This window comes from Convolutriloba macropyga, chromosome 4 (genome assembly GCF_964194025.1).
Source record: "Convolutriloba macropyga chromosome 4, txConMacr16.3, whole genome shotgun sequence".
In the NCBI taxonomy this organism is placed as follows: Eukaryota; Metazoa; Xenacoelomorpha; order Acoela; family Convolutidae; genus Convolutriloba; species Convolutriloba macropyga.
Window position 1 is genome coordinate 54,150,662 of NC_134471.1, and position 17,514 is coordinate 54,168,175.

The window sequence follows — 17,514 nt, forward strand, 5'->3', positions numbered from 1 at the left end:
CGAGAGAAAACCAATACTCCTCTTCGAGTCGTAAAAACCAAGTGCACCGCAAAATAGCTACGCTCAGCTTACAGCTTCGCAGCTATAATAAAATATAACAGCCTGGATGGGTCCTCAAAGAGTATTTTTACTCGTCGAGAACCTAAAGAGACAAAACAGGTCAGTGAAGATTGCATTCAGGAAAAGAACAGCTCGTATAAAACAACCGACTAACGTCGGGCGAATTGCTCTCAAACGACCGGCGAGTGGTTGGCTTCGTCAGTAGCTAGCCACGGGGGGGGGTGTACCGGGGGCTGATGGGGGCAACACTGGGTTGGGGGGGGGGCAACAGCGCGGTGGGGGGTGGGGGGTCAGCAGGGGGGAGGGGGGGTGCCTCAACCTCTAAGAACCGCCCTTCACACCATAAGTATAAGTCTCCAAAACAGTTTGAGCTGAAACATAGCTGAAAGGCTCTAAGAGCACTTACTGCCCGCTGGGCGCGACCTGTTTATCCCGTTTTTGAGGATAAAAGTCAAAAGCGTCAGACGAAAAATCAGTCAAGCAAAAAATCGCATTAAAAAAAGACCGACAGGACAAATATAATTGCTACAAACTTCGTTTGAGAGCAATTAATCATTGTTAAACCTATATAAACCTCTACCTTAAGCAAATCGAGCTCTACAATGGCCGTACCTATTAACCAGACTGTTGTAATAGTTAATTCGTATTAATTATGCTATTTTAAGTAAAATAATTGTATTGAAAATTTGGTTAAAATTTGTTAACTCATAAAATGATTACAAAAAAACTATTTTCCCAAGTGAAGGAACAGTCATTAATCACTGCAGTTGGCGCAATAGTGGCTGCTCTAACCTTTGACCTCTCGACCTCCTCAGTGACCCTTTGCATAGCCTCTACTCCCTTGGCATTAACGTGCACCTGGAACATGTCTTGCAACTTCTCTAGTGCATCCTTCACACGCACACACAAACTGTATAGACGAGACAAGTCTGAAAAGAAACAAATATTTACTCAATTATCAGAAAGGTCCACGTTCAGAGAACCCCAAGCAGAAACCGAAGTCGAACTGACATTTTATATTATTTGCAAGCAACGCGCAGAAGCCTTTCGCTGCAAAGTTTCATCAGCTAGATAGTTACATAAAAAACTTGCTCTCTACGATCCCAAAATTAAAATATCGTGTCCTTCAAACGGTAGCGCATGTGTTTACATATAGCGTCTGCCACCATATTTCTAATCCACTGTAGGTTACTATTTGACTATCACCATCCCATTATCGAGACATTAACTACTTAAATAGTTCTATATAACTTAGAACTCAATATCGACATTAAATTGAATTCTCAAGGATTGGCCATTTCGTATATTCCGTACTTTGTAGAATAATATTCCACCTTTTCCACCAGTTATCATTATTCAGGAGTATTAACTCACCGTCAACTTTGTGATCTCGTAGAAGCACCGCGTATTCTTGATAGAAACGTTCAATGTGTGCAGTGATCAGAATGTCTTCACAGCACTTTATCAGAGGTCTTTCCGTCTGCGGGTGCAAATATTTGGACACTCTGAACTTCTCTTCTTCAAACCTTGCCTCAGACTTGGCCATGTACTCCGTAAACGAATGCTCTCGAATAAACTTTTCACTCTCGGCTCTGTAAAAAAATTCAGTTTCGCGGATAAAGTCATCTTCAAAGTTATCTTTATAGAAAAATGTGGGATGTGGCAGGTTGTCATTCTCTTTCTTCAGACTTCGGATGCCGCCCATATTTCCGGCAGAGTTTATCTGGTGGTGCGGGGAGTGGCTTTGAAATGTGTTAGCTGAGCTGGGACTGCCCACGTGTGCAGGTATGGCTCGTGGCTGTTCCCATGGGTTGGGGATACTTAAGGTAACTGAAGCACAAAAAACTCATCATTTTCAGACTGCTAAATCTCTTGATGTTCTCTACTTCTGTTCATGCTTCCGAAAATACAACTGGCTGGACTTTAAGTAGAGCTTTGAAGCTTCTAGTAAATATTCCAGAATATTTATGCTGAATAAAACATACCCGGCAGATTGCCGGAAAATAGCCGCCGTTGATTCCAATAAGCATGATTGGGATTGAAATAACAGAAGATATTGAAAAAAAAAAGATTTTTGTGCAAAAACATTTTTTTAAGTCCGATTTATTTTGATGGCATTTCGTGGTTGTACTTCTGTTTTAGAGAGAGGCTACAGGGGCTACTATCAATACCAATAAGCATTAGAGATGGTAACTAAGACTTATAGGAACGACGTTCAATTAGCGGGCATCTGAAATTGGGTTTTATGGGTTTATCCCGTTTCTACTTCTGACTTCAATTTTTTATACTGACTCTGTTCAATTTGAATTGCTTTGCTGAGCAACTGATGTTCAAAATCACTTTTAGCAGAATGAGAGAAGAGAGAAACTAGCCTAGAGAAGTCAAAAAGATTTCACGCAAAATGTTGAAAAGGCGGCAAAATGAGGTAAAGCGAAACATTTTTTTATTCGACGAAGTAAAAAACATAGCAGGACAAGTCCTGACGTACAATTCAAAGAATTTTCATTGACTAAACAGAAAACTAGACCTAGAACGGACTATGAATGGATTGGAAAAATTATTTAGAAAAAAAATCCTATCCAAAAAATCGAAAAAACAGTAAAAATCAAAGTGAAATTGCCGCATGTGAACAAAAAATCACTACCGATAAAGCGAATTTTAGTTCAAACACCATATTCTCACTCTACTTTAAAATTAGAGCGAAAAAATTTCACGCCGCAAAACCACTCGCTTTTTCGCTCCATTTCCTGTTTCGGCGTGACCAAAATCACTACTCCAATTTGACTTCAAAAATCATAAAAATGTGTGAACAGATCTTAAAAAAAAAGACAGCGCCCCAATACAATTCAAATTCTTTGAATTGTAAAAAAAAAATAGGAGCGCTATAATAGCCAGCTGAGAAGATGAGGGCGGCTATTAACAATACACTGAAAATTATGTCGTTTTGAAATATTTTCAGCTAGTTTATATAATTTAACATTTCAAATTTATCGGGTCTGAGGCACTAAAAACCCAGAATTAAACACAGAACTTTTTCTTCATTCAACTATTTCCCGAAATTTTTAACCTTACTAAATGAATTTATCTGTCGCTTCCGGATATTATCTGTCGCTTCCGGATATTTTCCCAGTTAACCCAGATATTCTACCCAGACACCAATTACCCAGTTGATGACACTAGAAAACCCAATAAAATATACCTTGATTTTTTTCCGCCATTATATTAATTCCACATGATTCAAAATCAGAAAGGGTATGCTTTACCAAGTGACTGTAGCACATTGTAGACTAGCGTTGTGTTGATCTGTTCGCCACTCCTCTCCTTCTTAATCAGCTGGAACAGCGCTGAGGTAATCTAAACATACACAACCTACCGTAAATTCAAGGTTTTAGGGGTCAACAACAGAATTTTGGGAAAATAATTAATAGAATAGCAATTTTGGACAATTCAGTTATAACAATTAGATCAAAAAGATTCAATAAAGCTTTCAGTGTACAATTTTCCGGACTCACTCATCTCCTGAACGTCACAGTCACTAATATAGACTTTCTCACTGAACAATAATCGCTTGGGACATTTTTGCCAATTGAAAAATCAATTTTGTACAGCGAAATATTTGTTAAAACGCTCACGTGCACATTTTAAAATGCCGAAAGTCTACAGTGCCAGAAGTTAAAATGCCAGAAGTTGCTACATAGCCAGAAGCTGACCTCCGTTGAATTTCGTCATTTTAAAACGTGCGCGTTTCGTGTTTTAAGCATGGTTACGTGACTCTGCAGAAGTCACTTCGAACTTCTGACTTAATATCTCGAACCGCTTCTCAGTGACCTCAAGCAGAGTCACCATTACTTACGCAACCAGTTCCGAATAGGCTACCTTACGTTTTTTGAAGACACTGACAACTTACACTGATAACTTCTTGCTTTCGAGAAACGTTGAAATGTTAAACCAGAGTTTCGCAACGATTTTTGCAGTCACGCAAGCTTGCTTAAAACACGCATTGTGCAACTTTTGAAATCCCAAAAATTCATGGTAAGTCAATTTTTGGCAATGTATTGAACTTCTGGCATTTTAAATTATGCAGTCCAAACGTGCTTGTTGTAAGCCTACATTAAAATAGTTAGGCCCATTGCCTTCTAGCACTTACTCTGTTTTTTAAACTGAAGTAAAAAGTCTCTCTCCAAGCGACCAGTGCCAAATCATTCACGATGAAACTACCAATAGGTGAGTTCTGATCTTTCTGTCTCTGCACGTACGTCCTGTTCACATACTCGAACAGACCGTCAACTGTAGAAGCTGCTTTAATGTACGATTCCCACTTTCGCTTGTAGAACATTAACATGTCCTCTTCTGGTTGAGCTCTGCACTCCTATAGAAGAATAGAAACTATTACCACATTTTTTTTGTAACAATCACTGGCTATTGCTAACAACACTGGCAACTGTTTTTATACAAATGCAATAAAAAATTTGGATCCAAATCATTGTATAAAGCGCAACATAGCCACGCTACACAAAACCATCACAATTGCATTTACAAAATTGTGATCAGAAAACTCGGATACAAGTGTATAAAACGCATTGTATAAAAAGCGGTGTCAGAACGATTTACCCAATTCAATTTTACCCAATGCGATTTTACCCAATACCATTATACCCAACCTGACATTTTACCCAATGCCATTATACCCAAACTGATATTTTTACCCAATCTAAACAACTGTCACAACAGCATCTAGACAATTACAATGAGAAAAATTGGATCCAAATCATTGTACAAAACGCAATATAGTCACACTATACAAAACTGTCACAATTGCATTAACACAATTGGAATAAAAAACATAACCGACTAAACGTCGGAAGAATTGCTCTCGAACGACTAGTGGGAGCTCTAATCAATTGCAGCTTGCTTCAGTTGGGGGGGAGCCTAAATGGGAGTAAGAAGTTTAATGGTGGGCTTCAAATAATCACACTAGAGGTTAAAAAAGACCACTATTAGGTTTTAAAGAAAAAAATGGCACCAGTTTCGGCGCATTTTTCATCTGACATTTAGTATTAAATTGCCGCCAATTGAATTCAGCTGCCTGAAATTGTGATTGGGAGAGAATTTCAGATCACGGGAAACGCAAAAAGTCAAGGTCGAAAAAGTCACTCGAAAAGTCAAAATTGTCAAGAGAAAATTATGCATAAAAAAATAAAGACACACACGTTTACAATAATTGCTATGAACTTCGTTCGAGAGCAATTAAAAATTTGGATCCAAATCATTGTATACAACGCAATATAGTCATACTATACAAAACTGTCACAATTGCATTAACACAATTGGAATAAAAAACATAACCGACTAAACGTCGGAAGAATTGCTCTCGAACGACTAGTAGGAGCTCTAATCAATTGCAGCCTGCTTCAGTTGGGGGAGCCTAAATGGGACTAAGAAGTTTAATAGTGGGCTTCAAACAACCACAGTAGAGGTTAACAAATACTATTATTAAGATTTAAAGTAAAAAATGGCACCAATTTCGGCGAACTTTTCACCTGACTTTTAGTATTAAATTGCCACCAATTGAATTCAGCTGCCTGAAATTGTGATTGTGAGAGAATTTTAGATCACGCGAAACGCAAAAAGTCAACGTCGAAAAAGTCACTCGAAAAGTCAAAAATGTCAAGCGAAAATTTTGCATAAAAAATAAAGATACACGTTTACAATAATGGCTATGAATTTCGTTCAAGAGCAAATAAAAATTTGGATCCAAATCATTGTATAAAACTCAATATAGTCATACTATACAAAACTGTCACAATTGCATTTACACAATTGGAATTTAAAAAATCTGGATCCAAATCATTGTACAAAACGCAAAATAGTCATACCATACAAAACTGTCACAAAAACATTAACACAATTGGAACAAAAATCTGGGATCCGAATCATTGTATAAAACCCAATATAGTCATACCATACAAAACTCTCACAATTGCATTAACACAAATGGAATTTAAAAAAATTGGATCCAAATTATTGTATAAAATGCAATATAGTCATACTATACAAAACAGTCAATATTGCATTAACACAATTGGAATTTTTAAAAATTGGATCCAAATCATTGTTTAAAACGCAAAATAGTCATACTATACAAAACTGTCACAATTTCGTTAACACAATTCGAATAAAAAATTGGATCGAAATCATTGTATAAAACGCAATATAGTCATACTATACAAAACTGTCACAATTGCATTAACACAATTGGAATAAAAAACATAACCGACAAAACGTCGGAAGAATTGCTCTCGAACGACTAGTAGGAGCTCTAATCAATTGCAGCCTGCTTCAGTTGGGGGAGCCTAAATGGGACTAAGAAGTTTAATAGTGGGCTTCAAACAACCACAGTAGAGGTTAACAAATACTATTATTAAGATTTAAAGTAAAAAATGGCACCAATTTCGGCAAACTTTTCACCTGACTTTTAGTATTAAATTGCCACCAATTGAATTCAGCTGCCTGAAATTGTGATTGGGAGAGAATTTTAGATCACGCGAAACGCAAAAAGTCCAACGTCGAAAAAGTCACTCGAAAAGTCAAAAATGTCAAGCGAAAATTTTGCATAAAAAAATAAAGACATACACGTTTACAACAATTGCTATGAACTTCGTACAAGAGCAAATAAAAATTTGGATCATAATCATTGTATAAAACTCAATATAGTCATACTATACAAAAATGTCACAATTGCAATTACACAATTGGAATTAAAAAATTCTGGATCCAAATCATTGTATAAAACGCAAAATAGTCATACCATACAAAACTGTCACAATATTATTAACACAATTGGAATAAAAATCTGGGATCCGAATCATTGTATAAACCCCAATATAGTCATACTATACAAAACTGTCACAATTGCATTAACACAATTGGAATTTAAAAAAATAGGATCCAAATTATTGTATAAAACGCAATATAGTCATACTATACAAAACAGTCAATATTGCATTAACACAATTGGAATTTTAAAAAATTGGATCCAAATCATTGTATAAAACGCAATATTGTCATACTATACAAAACTGTCACAATTTCGTTAACACAATTGGAATAAAAAAATTGGATCCAAATCATTGTATAAAACGCAATATAGTCATACTATACAAAACTGTCACAATTGCATTAACACAATTGGAATAACCGACAAAACGTCGGAAGAATTGCTCTCGAACGACTAGTGGGAGCTCTAATCAATTGCAATCTGCTTCAGTTGGGGGGAGCCTAAATGGGACTAAGAAGTTTAATAGTGGGCTTCAAACAACCACAGTAGAGGTTAACAAATACTATTATTAAAATTTAAAGAAATGGCACCAATTTCGGCGAACTTTTCACCTGACTTTTAGTATTAAATTGCCGCCAATTGAATTCAGCTGCCTGAAATTGTGATTAGAAGAGAATTTTAGATCACGCAAAACGCAAAAAGTCAACGTCGAAGAAGTCACTCGAAAAGTCAAAAATGTCAAGCGAAAATTTTGCATAAAAAAACAAAGACATACACGTTTACAATAATTGCTATGAACTTCGTTCAAGAGCAAATAAAAATTTGGATCCAAATCATTGTATAAAACTCAATATAGTCATACTATACAAAAATGTCAAAATTGTAATTACACAATTGGAATTAAAAAATTCTGGATCCAAATCATTGTATAAAACGCAAAATAGTCATACCATACAAAACTGTCACAATAACATTAACACAATTGGAATAAAAATCTGGGATCCGAATCATTGTATAAACCCCAATATAGTCATACTATACAAAACTGTCACAATTGCATTAACACAATTGGAATTTAAAAAAATTGGATCCAAATTATTGTATAAAACGCAATATAGTCATACTATACAAAACAGTCAATATTGCATTAACACAATTGGAATTTTAAAAAATTGGATCCAAATCATTGTATAAAACGCAATATTGTCATACTATACAAAACTGTCACAATTTCGTTAACACAATTGGAATAAAAAATTGGATCCAAATCATTGTATAAAACGCAATATAGTCATACTATACAAAACTGTCACAATTGCATTAACACAATTGGAATAACCGACAAAACGTCGGAAGAATTGCTCTCGAACGACTAGTGGGAGCTCTAATCAATTGCAATCTGCTTCAGTTGGGGGAGCCTAAATGGGACTAAGAAGTTTAATAGTGGGCTTCAAACAACCACAGTAGAGGTTAACAAATACTATTATTAAAATTTAAAGAAATGGCACCAATTTCGGCGAACTTTTCACCTGACTTTTAGTATTAAATTGCCGCCAATTGAATTCAGCTGCCTGAAATTGTGATTAGAAGAGAATTTTAGATCACGCGAAACGCAAAAAGTCAACGTCGAAAAAGTCACTCGAAAAGTCAAAAATGTCAAGCGAAAATTTTACATAAAAAATAAAGACATACACGTTTACAATAATTGCTATGAACTTCGTTCAAGAGCAAATAAAAATTTGGATCCAAATCATTGTATAAAACTCAATATAGTCATACTATACAAAAATGTCACAATTGCAATTACACAATTGGAATTAAAAAAATCTGGATCCAAAACATTGTATAAAACGCAAAATAGTCATACCATACAAAACTGTCACAATAACATTAACACAATTGGAATAAAAATCTGGGATCCGAATCATTGCATAAAACCCAATATAGTCATACTATACAAAACTGTCACAATTGCATTAACACAATTGGAATTTAAAAAAATTGGATCCAAATTATTGTAAAAAACGCAATTTGGTCATACTATACAAAACAGTCAATATTGCATTAACACAATTGGAATTTTAAGAAATTGAATCCAAATCATTGTATAAAACGCAATATTGTCATACTATACAAAACTGTCACAATTTCGTTAACACAATTGGAATATAAAAACTGGATCCAAATCATTGTATAAAACGCAATATAGTCATACTATACAAAACTGTCACAATTGCATTAACACAATTGGAATAACCGACAAAACGTCGGAAGAATTGCTCTCGAACGACTAGTGAGAGCTCTAATCAATTGCAATCTGCTTCAGTTGGGGGGAGCCTAAATGGGACTGAGAAGTTTAATAGTGGGCTTCAAACAACCACAGTAGAGGTTAACAAATACTATTATTAAAATTTAAAGTAAAAAATGACACCAATTTCGGCGAACTTTTCACCTTACTTTTAGTATTAAATTGCCGCCAATTGAATTCAGCTGCCTGAAATTGTGATTGGGAGAGAATTTTAGATCACGCGAAACGCAAAAAGTCAACGTCGAAAAAGACACTCAAAAGTCAAAAATGTCAAGCGAAAATTTTGCATAAAAAATAAAGATACACGTTTACAATAATTGCTATGAATTTCGTTCAAGAGCAAATAAAAATTTGGATCCAAATCATTATATAAAACTCAATATAGTCATACTATACAAAACTGTCACAATTGCATTTACACAATTGGAATTTAAAAAACCTGGATCCAAATCATTGTACAAAACGCAAAATAGTCATACAATACAAAACTCTCACAATAACATTAACACAATTGGAACAAAAATCTGGGATCCGAATCATTGTATAAAACCCAATATAGTCATACCATACAAAACTGTCAGAATTGCATTAACACAAATGGAATTTAAAAAATTGGATCCAAATTATTGTATAAAACGCAAAATAGTCATACTATACAAAACAGTCAATATTGCATTAACACAATTGGAATAAAAAAATTGGATCCAAATCATTGTATAAAACGCAATATAGTCATACCATACAAAACAGTCAATATTGCATTAACACAATTGGAATTTTAAAAAATTGGATCCAAATCATTGTATAAAACGCAATATTGTCACACTATACAAAACTGTCACAATTTCGTTAACACAATTGGAATAAAAAACATAACCGACAAAACGTCGGAAGAATTGCTCTCGAACGACTAGTGGGAGCTCTAATCAATTGCAGCCTGCTTCAGTTGGGGGGAGCCTAAATGGGACTAAGAAGTTTAATAGTGAGCTTCAAACAACCACAGTAGAAGTTAATAAATACTATTATTAAGATATAAAGTAAAAAATGGCACCAATTTCGGCGAACTTTTCACCTGACTTTTAGTATTAAATTGCCACCAATTGAATTCAGCTGCCTGATATTGTGATTGGGAGAGAATTTTAGATCACGCGAAACGCAAAAGTCAAGGTCGAAAAAGTCACTCGAAAAGTCAAAAATGTCAAGCGAAAATTTTGTATAAAAAAATAAAGACATACACGTTTACAATAATTGCTATGAACTTCGTTCAAGAGCAAACAAAAATTTGGATCCAAATCATTGTATAAAACTCAATATAGTCATACTATACAAAAATGTCACAATTGCAATTACACAATTGGAATTAAAAAAATCTGGATCCAAATCATTGTATAAATCGCAAAATAGTCATACCATACAAAACTGTCACAATAACATTACGCAATTGGAATAAAAATCTGGGATCCGAATCATTGTATAAAACCCAATATAGTCATACAATACAAAACTGTCACAATTACATTAACACAATTGGAATTTTAAAAAATTGGATCCAAATTATTGTATAAAACGCAATATAGTCAAACTATACAAAACAGTCAATATTGCATTAACACAATTGGAATTTTAAAAAATTGGATCCAAATCATTGTATAAAACGCAATATAGTCATACTATACAAAACTGTCACAATTGCATTAACACAATTGCAATAACCGACAACACGTCGGAAGAATTGCTCTCGAACGACTAGTGGGAGCTCTAATCAATTGCAATCTGCTTCAGTTGGGGGGAGCCTAAATGGGACTAAGAAGTTTAATAGTGGGCTTCAAACAACCACAGTAGAGGTTAACAAATACTATTATTAAAATTTAAAGTGAAAAATGGCACCAATTTCGGCGAAATTTTCACCTGACTTTTAGTATTAAATTGCCGCCAATTGAATTCAGCTTCCTGAAATTGTGATTGGGAGAGAATTTTAGATCACAAGAAACGCAAAAAGTCAAGGGCTAAAAAGTCACTCGAAAAGTCAAAAAAGTCAAGCGAAAATTTTGCATAAAAAACAAAAACATACGCGTTTACAATAATTGCTATGAACTTCGTTCAAGAGCAAATAAAAATTTTGATCCAAATCATTGTATAAAACGCAATATAGTCATACTATACAAAACTGTCACAATTTCATTTACACAATTCAGAAAATTTGAATCTAATCATTGATTGTATCAAATTTAATATAGCCATTCTAAACAAAACTGTCAGAATTACATTTACACAATTGCAATAAAAACATGGATCCAAATCATTGTATATACATAAAAGGCAATATAACCCTACTAAATAAAGTTGTCACAATTGCATTTACATATTTTCAATCACAAATTTTGGATCCAAACCATTGTATAAAGCGCAATATAGCCATATGAAACAAAACTTCTTCAATTGTAAAAGCATTAAAGACTGCATACTCAGTAGATGTAATGTCATTGACTTGAAATTCCTTCATCACGCCATTATATCAGGCTATTTGTTTTTATATTTTTAAATATTAAGTTGAAATACTAGTAATCACTAATTTAATTACAGCCCATAACACCGGTTGTCAGCTATTAATAAAACATTTTGCAAGATGAGTTTTGGGATCCCGACGAACTAACATCTCGAAAACAAAAAATAAAGTCGACTATATATATATATATATATATATATATATATACCCAAAGCTATACGATAGTAAACCAGTTAAGCTTGAAGAGGATTGTGACTGAGTCATTGCCAGTTTATTCTGTTTCACAGGACGACAAATCAAATCTGTCAGCCCTGAAAAACGATACAAAATGACAGCAGAATACCAGAAATGAATCGGAGACGAGTTAAAATAAAAGATTAAAACCAACTAAGCCTGAAACAGATAGATCAAAACAGATAAGAAATTCTACAAAAGCAAAATTGCACGTTGGTCGAGTGTTAGAGGTACAATCGGAGAGGACTGATTTGTCAAGGCAGATCAGAAAAGGGTGAAATAAAAAAGGTCAAAAGGGTCCTCAAATGACTTTAATTTAGGTTAATATAGGCCGCTATAAATATTTGAACGGAAAATGAAGCAAGCCGGCAGATAGCCGGACAATATCAGCGAAGTAAACTGCCGAGATCCCCTTGTTAAAAACTAAGATTGCATCCCCAAAATGGTTGACCTAATAACTCATACCAAAGGGTAACAAATGACCTCCCCATACAAACTCAGCTGCTGTAAGGAAAAAGTCACCGGAAAATCCACTCTGACTTCTTAGCGCGCACCCCACTTGTTGTAGCAAAACACGAGACGTTGGCTTAAACGAAAAGCTAGAAAACCAAAAACGGTCCAATGACAAACTTGAAGAAAAGACGACAACAAAAATTACTTCAAAAGTTCTTCGGTAGAAATTAAACATCAAGAAAATGCCAATAACAGCTCACCCAGCTATCGATTTCGTAGCTATAAAATTGGACCCATTTAATGAAATTCAATCTGATGAACTAGTAGCATCTTCTAATTCATCAAATAGAGCAAGGCGTGTAATATTGCGCGCGCGATATGCACTTAACAATATTCGACAATTTTTGTTCCGACCCACTTTAGCGGGGGGAGGAACTATATACGCAAATTGGTTTTTTTGTTCATTCAATTTCGGCTGATAGATATAATCATTGTAGAGAGTTGTGAGTGGTATCATTAGAAAGCTCGTCCAGCGTAGAAAAGTGAAAGATTTTTTTAATTTTTGCGTTTTACAGGGAGTTATCGAGGTGTAAAGTTTTGCGAATAGTAGACGATATTCCGTTGCTTTATTCTTATTTTCCGTATTTTTGACCAAATTTTCGTCAATTTTGCTAAAAATATGTTACAATTGTTAACAGTAGTGTTATTGATTTTATCTTTTAGGATGGAGGAGGGTTGCTGAATAGTTCAATCCAATTTTTTGGGTAGAAATTACGCTAAATTTTTCAAAATTCAGACAAATTTCAAAAAAAATGAGACCAAATATGCTTTTTTATCCCATTTTCTTAAAATTTGCTGTAAGTAGACATCTAAAACTGCCCTCACATTCTTCGTAGGCTCAAAAAATAGCTTGTTGCACTGACGCTGGCTTTCAGAGACTTCTGGAAATACAATTTCGCCAGTTCCTCGCAAACTTAAATTCGTTTACTATACAAAATGCATTACTAATTTTTGATACACTGAAAAAGTTCGTTCAAAACTTGATCTATTGCGCAGCCATTTGAACATTTAAAAATTTTCTTAGACACGCAGCAATAACAGGGCTGATCTTGCTCTTATGGATCCTAACGTCAAAAAAAATTGGATTCTAATGGGGCGCGCCTTTTTAAAATAATATTTTCGCACTTATAGTTATTTATGCAAATTACTGACATACCAACATTTCAAATCATAGCTCAATTATTGACAAAAACTATTTACAAAAAATGAATCCCAACGACCACATATTATGGTTTCAGAATTAAGCTCATGGTTTTTATAGCTCTGACTAACTCTTTCCGTAAAATTTTATGGACTTCTGTTTTGCTTTCATTTGTTGCACCTTTTGTAGTCCAATAGTTTAGTCTCCCCAATCAAAGATCCAATTGGCTCTTTTCGGAGGTATAACTGAAAGTAGACAACGCATTCAGTTGTCATCTAATGTCTCTTATGACTGAATATAATTGTTTAAAGAAAATGTCAGAGAATTTTTGAGCCTTGCCACTTTTTAACTTACTTCTCTGAACTTCTGGCTTAGTGCCAGTAAAACGGGCGGAAAACCAATTCTTCTGCATTGTGCATTAATGTCTGTAAAGCTTTTATTTAACTAATGGTATCTTGGTTCTGATGAGTTTTCAATTTTTATTTTTTGAGCATAATTGCACATTTTATAAGTTCATCTTGTTTCCTTGTCAAACTATCACGTTATTGAGAACTCCAATTGACGGGAAGCATAGTTGGTAAAATCCGAAGCGTTGAATGCAGCCTATCTGAATATTTTAACTGTTTTTGTTGCTTTTTTTAGTTTATGCTTAGTTTAGGCTGGGACATTCTCTTGCAAAATTTAGTGGATTTTTATTATATTTTGCAGGTTTCTCTTTCTTTTTTGTTGCTGTACGTCATATACCTGATGATGATAGGTCTCAATTGTTTCCCCAGGACGTATAACAAACTATTTAAAGATTTTTGATTTTATAGCTGTTTGTTATAATTACTTTCCAGTTAACTTTAAAAAAAGATTCAACTGTCTCGTTTTCGCTTTCAAATTCGTCACCATGTAACTCAATTTCACTAATAAGAAGTCTCAACTACTTTGTTGATTCAAGCATTATTGTCTCGGTTGGTTATATCTTGACTGATGGCTTCGACCATTTAGTTTAAAATTTTCAAGATTTCTACACAGTTCAATTTTTGGGTCTCTTTTGGTTGTCATTTCCACGTAGTCCTTTTTATAAGGAAGACCCGTTGTTATCCCGATGAGAAGCAACTGATGATTTACAGTTGTTGTGCAGATAAAATCTTATAAATCTAGTGCCGCAAACACTGGTGTCGTAAAATTGTTTGCGAAGTTTTGGCTTCTGCCTGTATTTGTTATTTTGTAGCCTCGTGACTTAGTCTCTATTATAATGAGCCCCAATTAGCTTTCTGAGGTGTTGCAACATAATCCATCTCTTTTTGTTGAAATTTTATGTCATGACTTCTGAAAATATTGAAATATGACTTTTGAAAATCCGGACATGTTTTCAAAAACATGTCTGGATTTTTGAGCTTCGCCTTTTTTCGGTCGAATTGTAGCTTAGTTTTTCGGTCGAATTGTAGCTTAGTCTCTGTAAAGACAGGTCACAACCCGCTTCCAGTTAGCTATAATTTAAACTTTATAACGTTTTTAGTTTCAACCATTTGTTTCTCGATTTTGTTTCTACTGGTACAACGAGATTTCATAAAATGTTCGAGATTTTTATATATTTGTACATTTTAAAGGGGTTTTGTTTTCCTTTCAGATTATAACATTTCTGGTAGGTCACATTGGCTCTGAAATATTGTAGCGTCAAATTGAACATTTTCAATGTTCGTAGTGTCAAATTTATGGTTTTTACGGCTTCACTGCCATTTTCGAGAAAAGATTAATTGAACTTTTTACTTTTAGCGGTATTTCTCGTTCTTTTGACGTCTTATGACGTACACTGGATAATGACAGGTCTCAATTGCTTTCTATGGATATATGAATGAAAATTTTTAGCGATTTCAGTTAAAATCTAATGATATTAATCACTTTGAAATCAATTGTTTTCAATTATAGAAACGTATTTCTGAACTTCGCACCTTTCTGCTATTTTTTGTCGACCTGTTACCCAGTCCCATTGAGGACAGGTTCCATATCTTTCCTAATGAGGTAGAGGTTAATTTGTTTTTTTAAGGTTTTATCTAATACGATGTTGACTTTGATTTTTTAAATTATAGAGATTGAGTTTTGGTCGTAATTAATATTTGTTATTTGATTTTTATTATTGTCTTTTCTAGTAGTCATATCAACAACAAGTTTCGTCGGGCTTCTAGTGTGGCATTTTTTTATTCCATTGGTGTTTTATTGAATGATATGTATCTTTTTGAATGTCTATCTCTTCATCATTTGGTAGCCAATTAAGTCAAGAATGTGGATGAGGGGGGGGGGGGGGGGGGTCGGAACATTGACGAGCCTCCTCGTTTTATTAACATAACACAATTTCTGCAATGTGGAGAATCGTTATTACACTGAAACTTGCCAGAAATGAGACACATTTAATAACCTGGTACATTTCAATCAAAGAGAAGCGCAGTGTATCGGTCTTTGGGATCGATAACATTTCTGTATTTACTAAGCTACCATCCAAATTAACAGTAAAAACATTTTCAATTAGTCAATTAAGCATTATACAAGATCACTATTGCGAGACAGGAGCAATAACCAATATTTTTTTTGGTACTTAAAGCTTAAGAAATTCCAATCAACGACCTGTCCTCATTGCCCGTATGGTCACTATTCTTGTAGTAAATGCAAATCGTTCACAACTCGAGTCCTCTAATCTGATTTAAAGTTCATTATAAAGAAATCTCTGTTCAGTAAGATCTCAACAGATTTAGCAAGTTATGACATCAAATATTATTCCACTTGATGTACAGAGGCAAAGCAAATTCATATATTCTGACTATATCTATTTATAAACATGATCTAATTCATTCATGTTTACTGACACGCATAAAGTGACCATTGTAATCGGTTATCAAAATGACGTCAGCAATAAGCATGACAAAATGATACATCGAGAAAATAAAGACAACTTAGTAGATTTCACAGTAGCCCCAAGTGCGCCTCTATCTGCTTAAAACACTGAATGGGATCCCAACACTTTTCACATTCTATTTTCTGCAAAAGATATGGATTTAATTAAACCAAAAATTACAAAAGACTTAAGACTCAGTTTGCAAAACACATCAAAAGCAATTCGATGCTTGGAAGTTTTAAAATGCAACCTGTAAAACATTTCTTTGGAAACACAACGAAAGAACGAGAAAAGTTTGAGTGTAACCTATAAAATTACGTGTTGGCTCACCTCGGATATTTTCTGGAGGTAAACATTTAAGTAACTCTTCACTTTCTCATACACTTCAGCACACTTTTTGTTTGTTGTGGCGTCCTTTTTGTTCGATCGGGATGAAGGTCGAGCGCTGGAACCACTCGGACCTTCATTGGGTCCCATTGAAGTATCAACAGCCAAGTTGTACACCTACAAGGCAGAAAATACTACACTCAATTGCTTCATTTCCTCCTATATTAGCAAAATTGGATATTTATGTATACGCGGGGATCTGAGAAACGTTGAATCTCTGCACTTCACCGTGTTGACGCAGATTACTGAAATATACGTTGCTATATTTCTTGAATTCATATACAAATTTCTGCTAACTGTACAAACTCGTATACATATATAAGTAAAAAAAAATGATTAGTGGAATTTTCAGTTTACTCATTCGAAAGACAAAGATTTTCAATACTAAAATTTAAAAATATAATCATCTCAATATATTTGCAGAAAACAACAATGCGTTGCAACAGTTCATTTCAAAAAGCCTGTTTTTCTTTGAAAACGATCAGATCACGTATTTTTAAATTTACAATTTAGTTTTTAGCACTTCACAATGACAAAATGTGTTGAGCCGAACTCGTGTTGCTGGGATGGTTTCCGGCATGCTGGAAATTTCTATTCCTGACAAAATTTTGAAATCCCGGACAAAAATTTAAATACTCTGGACGGAATCTGAATAACGGACAACTTTTCAATATTCCAGAAAAGGCTTATTGCCGTTTATAACTGGTAA

The 17,514-nt window shown here is 34.3% G+C and overlaps 1 protein-coding gene across 1 annotated transcript in view; it reads right to left on the reverse strand.

The window, feature by feature from the left end:
- Positions 1–17,514, reverse strand: part of LOC142337758 (cullin-1-like) — a 64,257-nt gene that overhangs the window by 42,812 nt on the left and 3,931 nt on the right. Inside the window, exons 2-6 of the mRNA XM_075387254.1 lie at positions 16,749–16,922; positions 4,208–4,429; positions 3,324–3,414; positions 1,435–1,890; positions 853–989 (exon numbers count right to left, since the gene is read on the reverse strand). Coding sequence (XP_075243369.1) covers positions 853–989; positions 1,435–1,890; positions 3,324–3,414; positions 4,208–4,429; positions 16,749–16,922 — 1,080 coding nt within the window. The remainder of the gene's footprint in view (positions 1–852; positions 990–1,434; positions 1,891–3,323; positions 3,415–4,207; positions 4,430–16,748; positions 16,923–17,514) is intronic.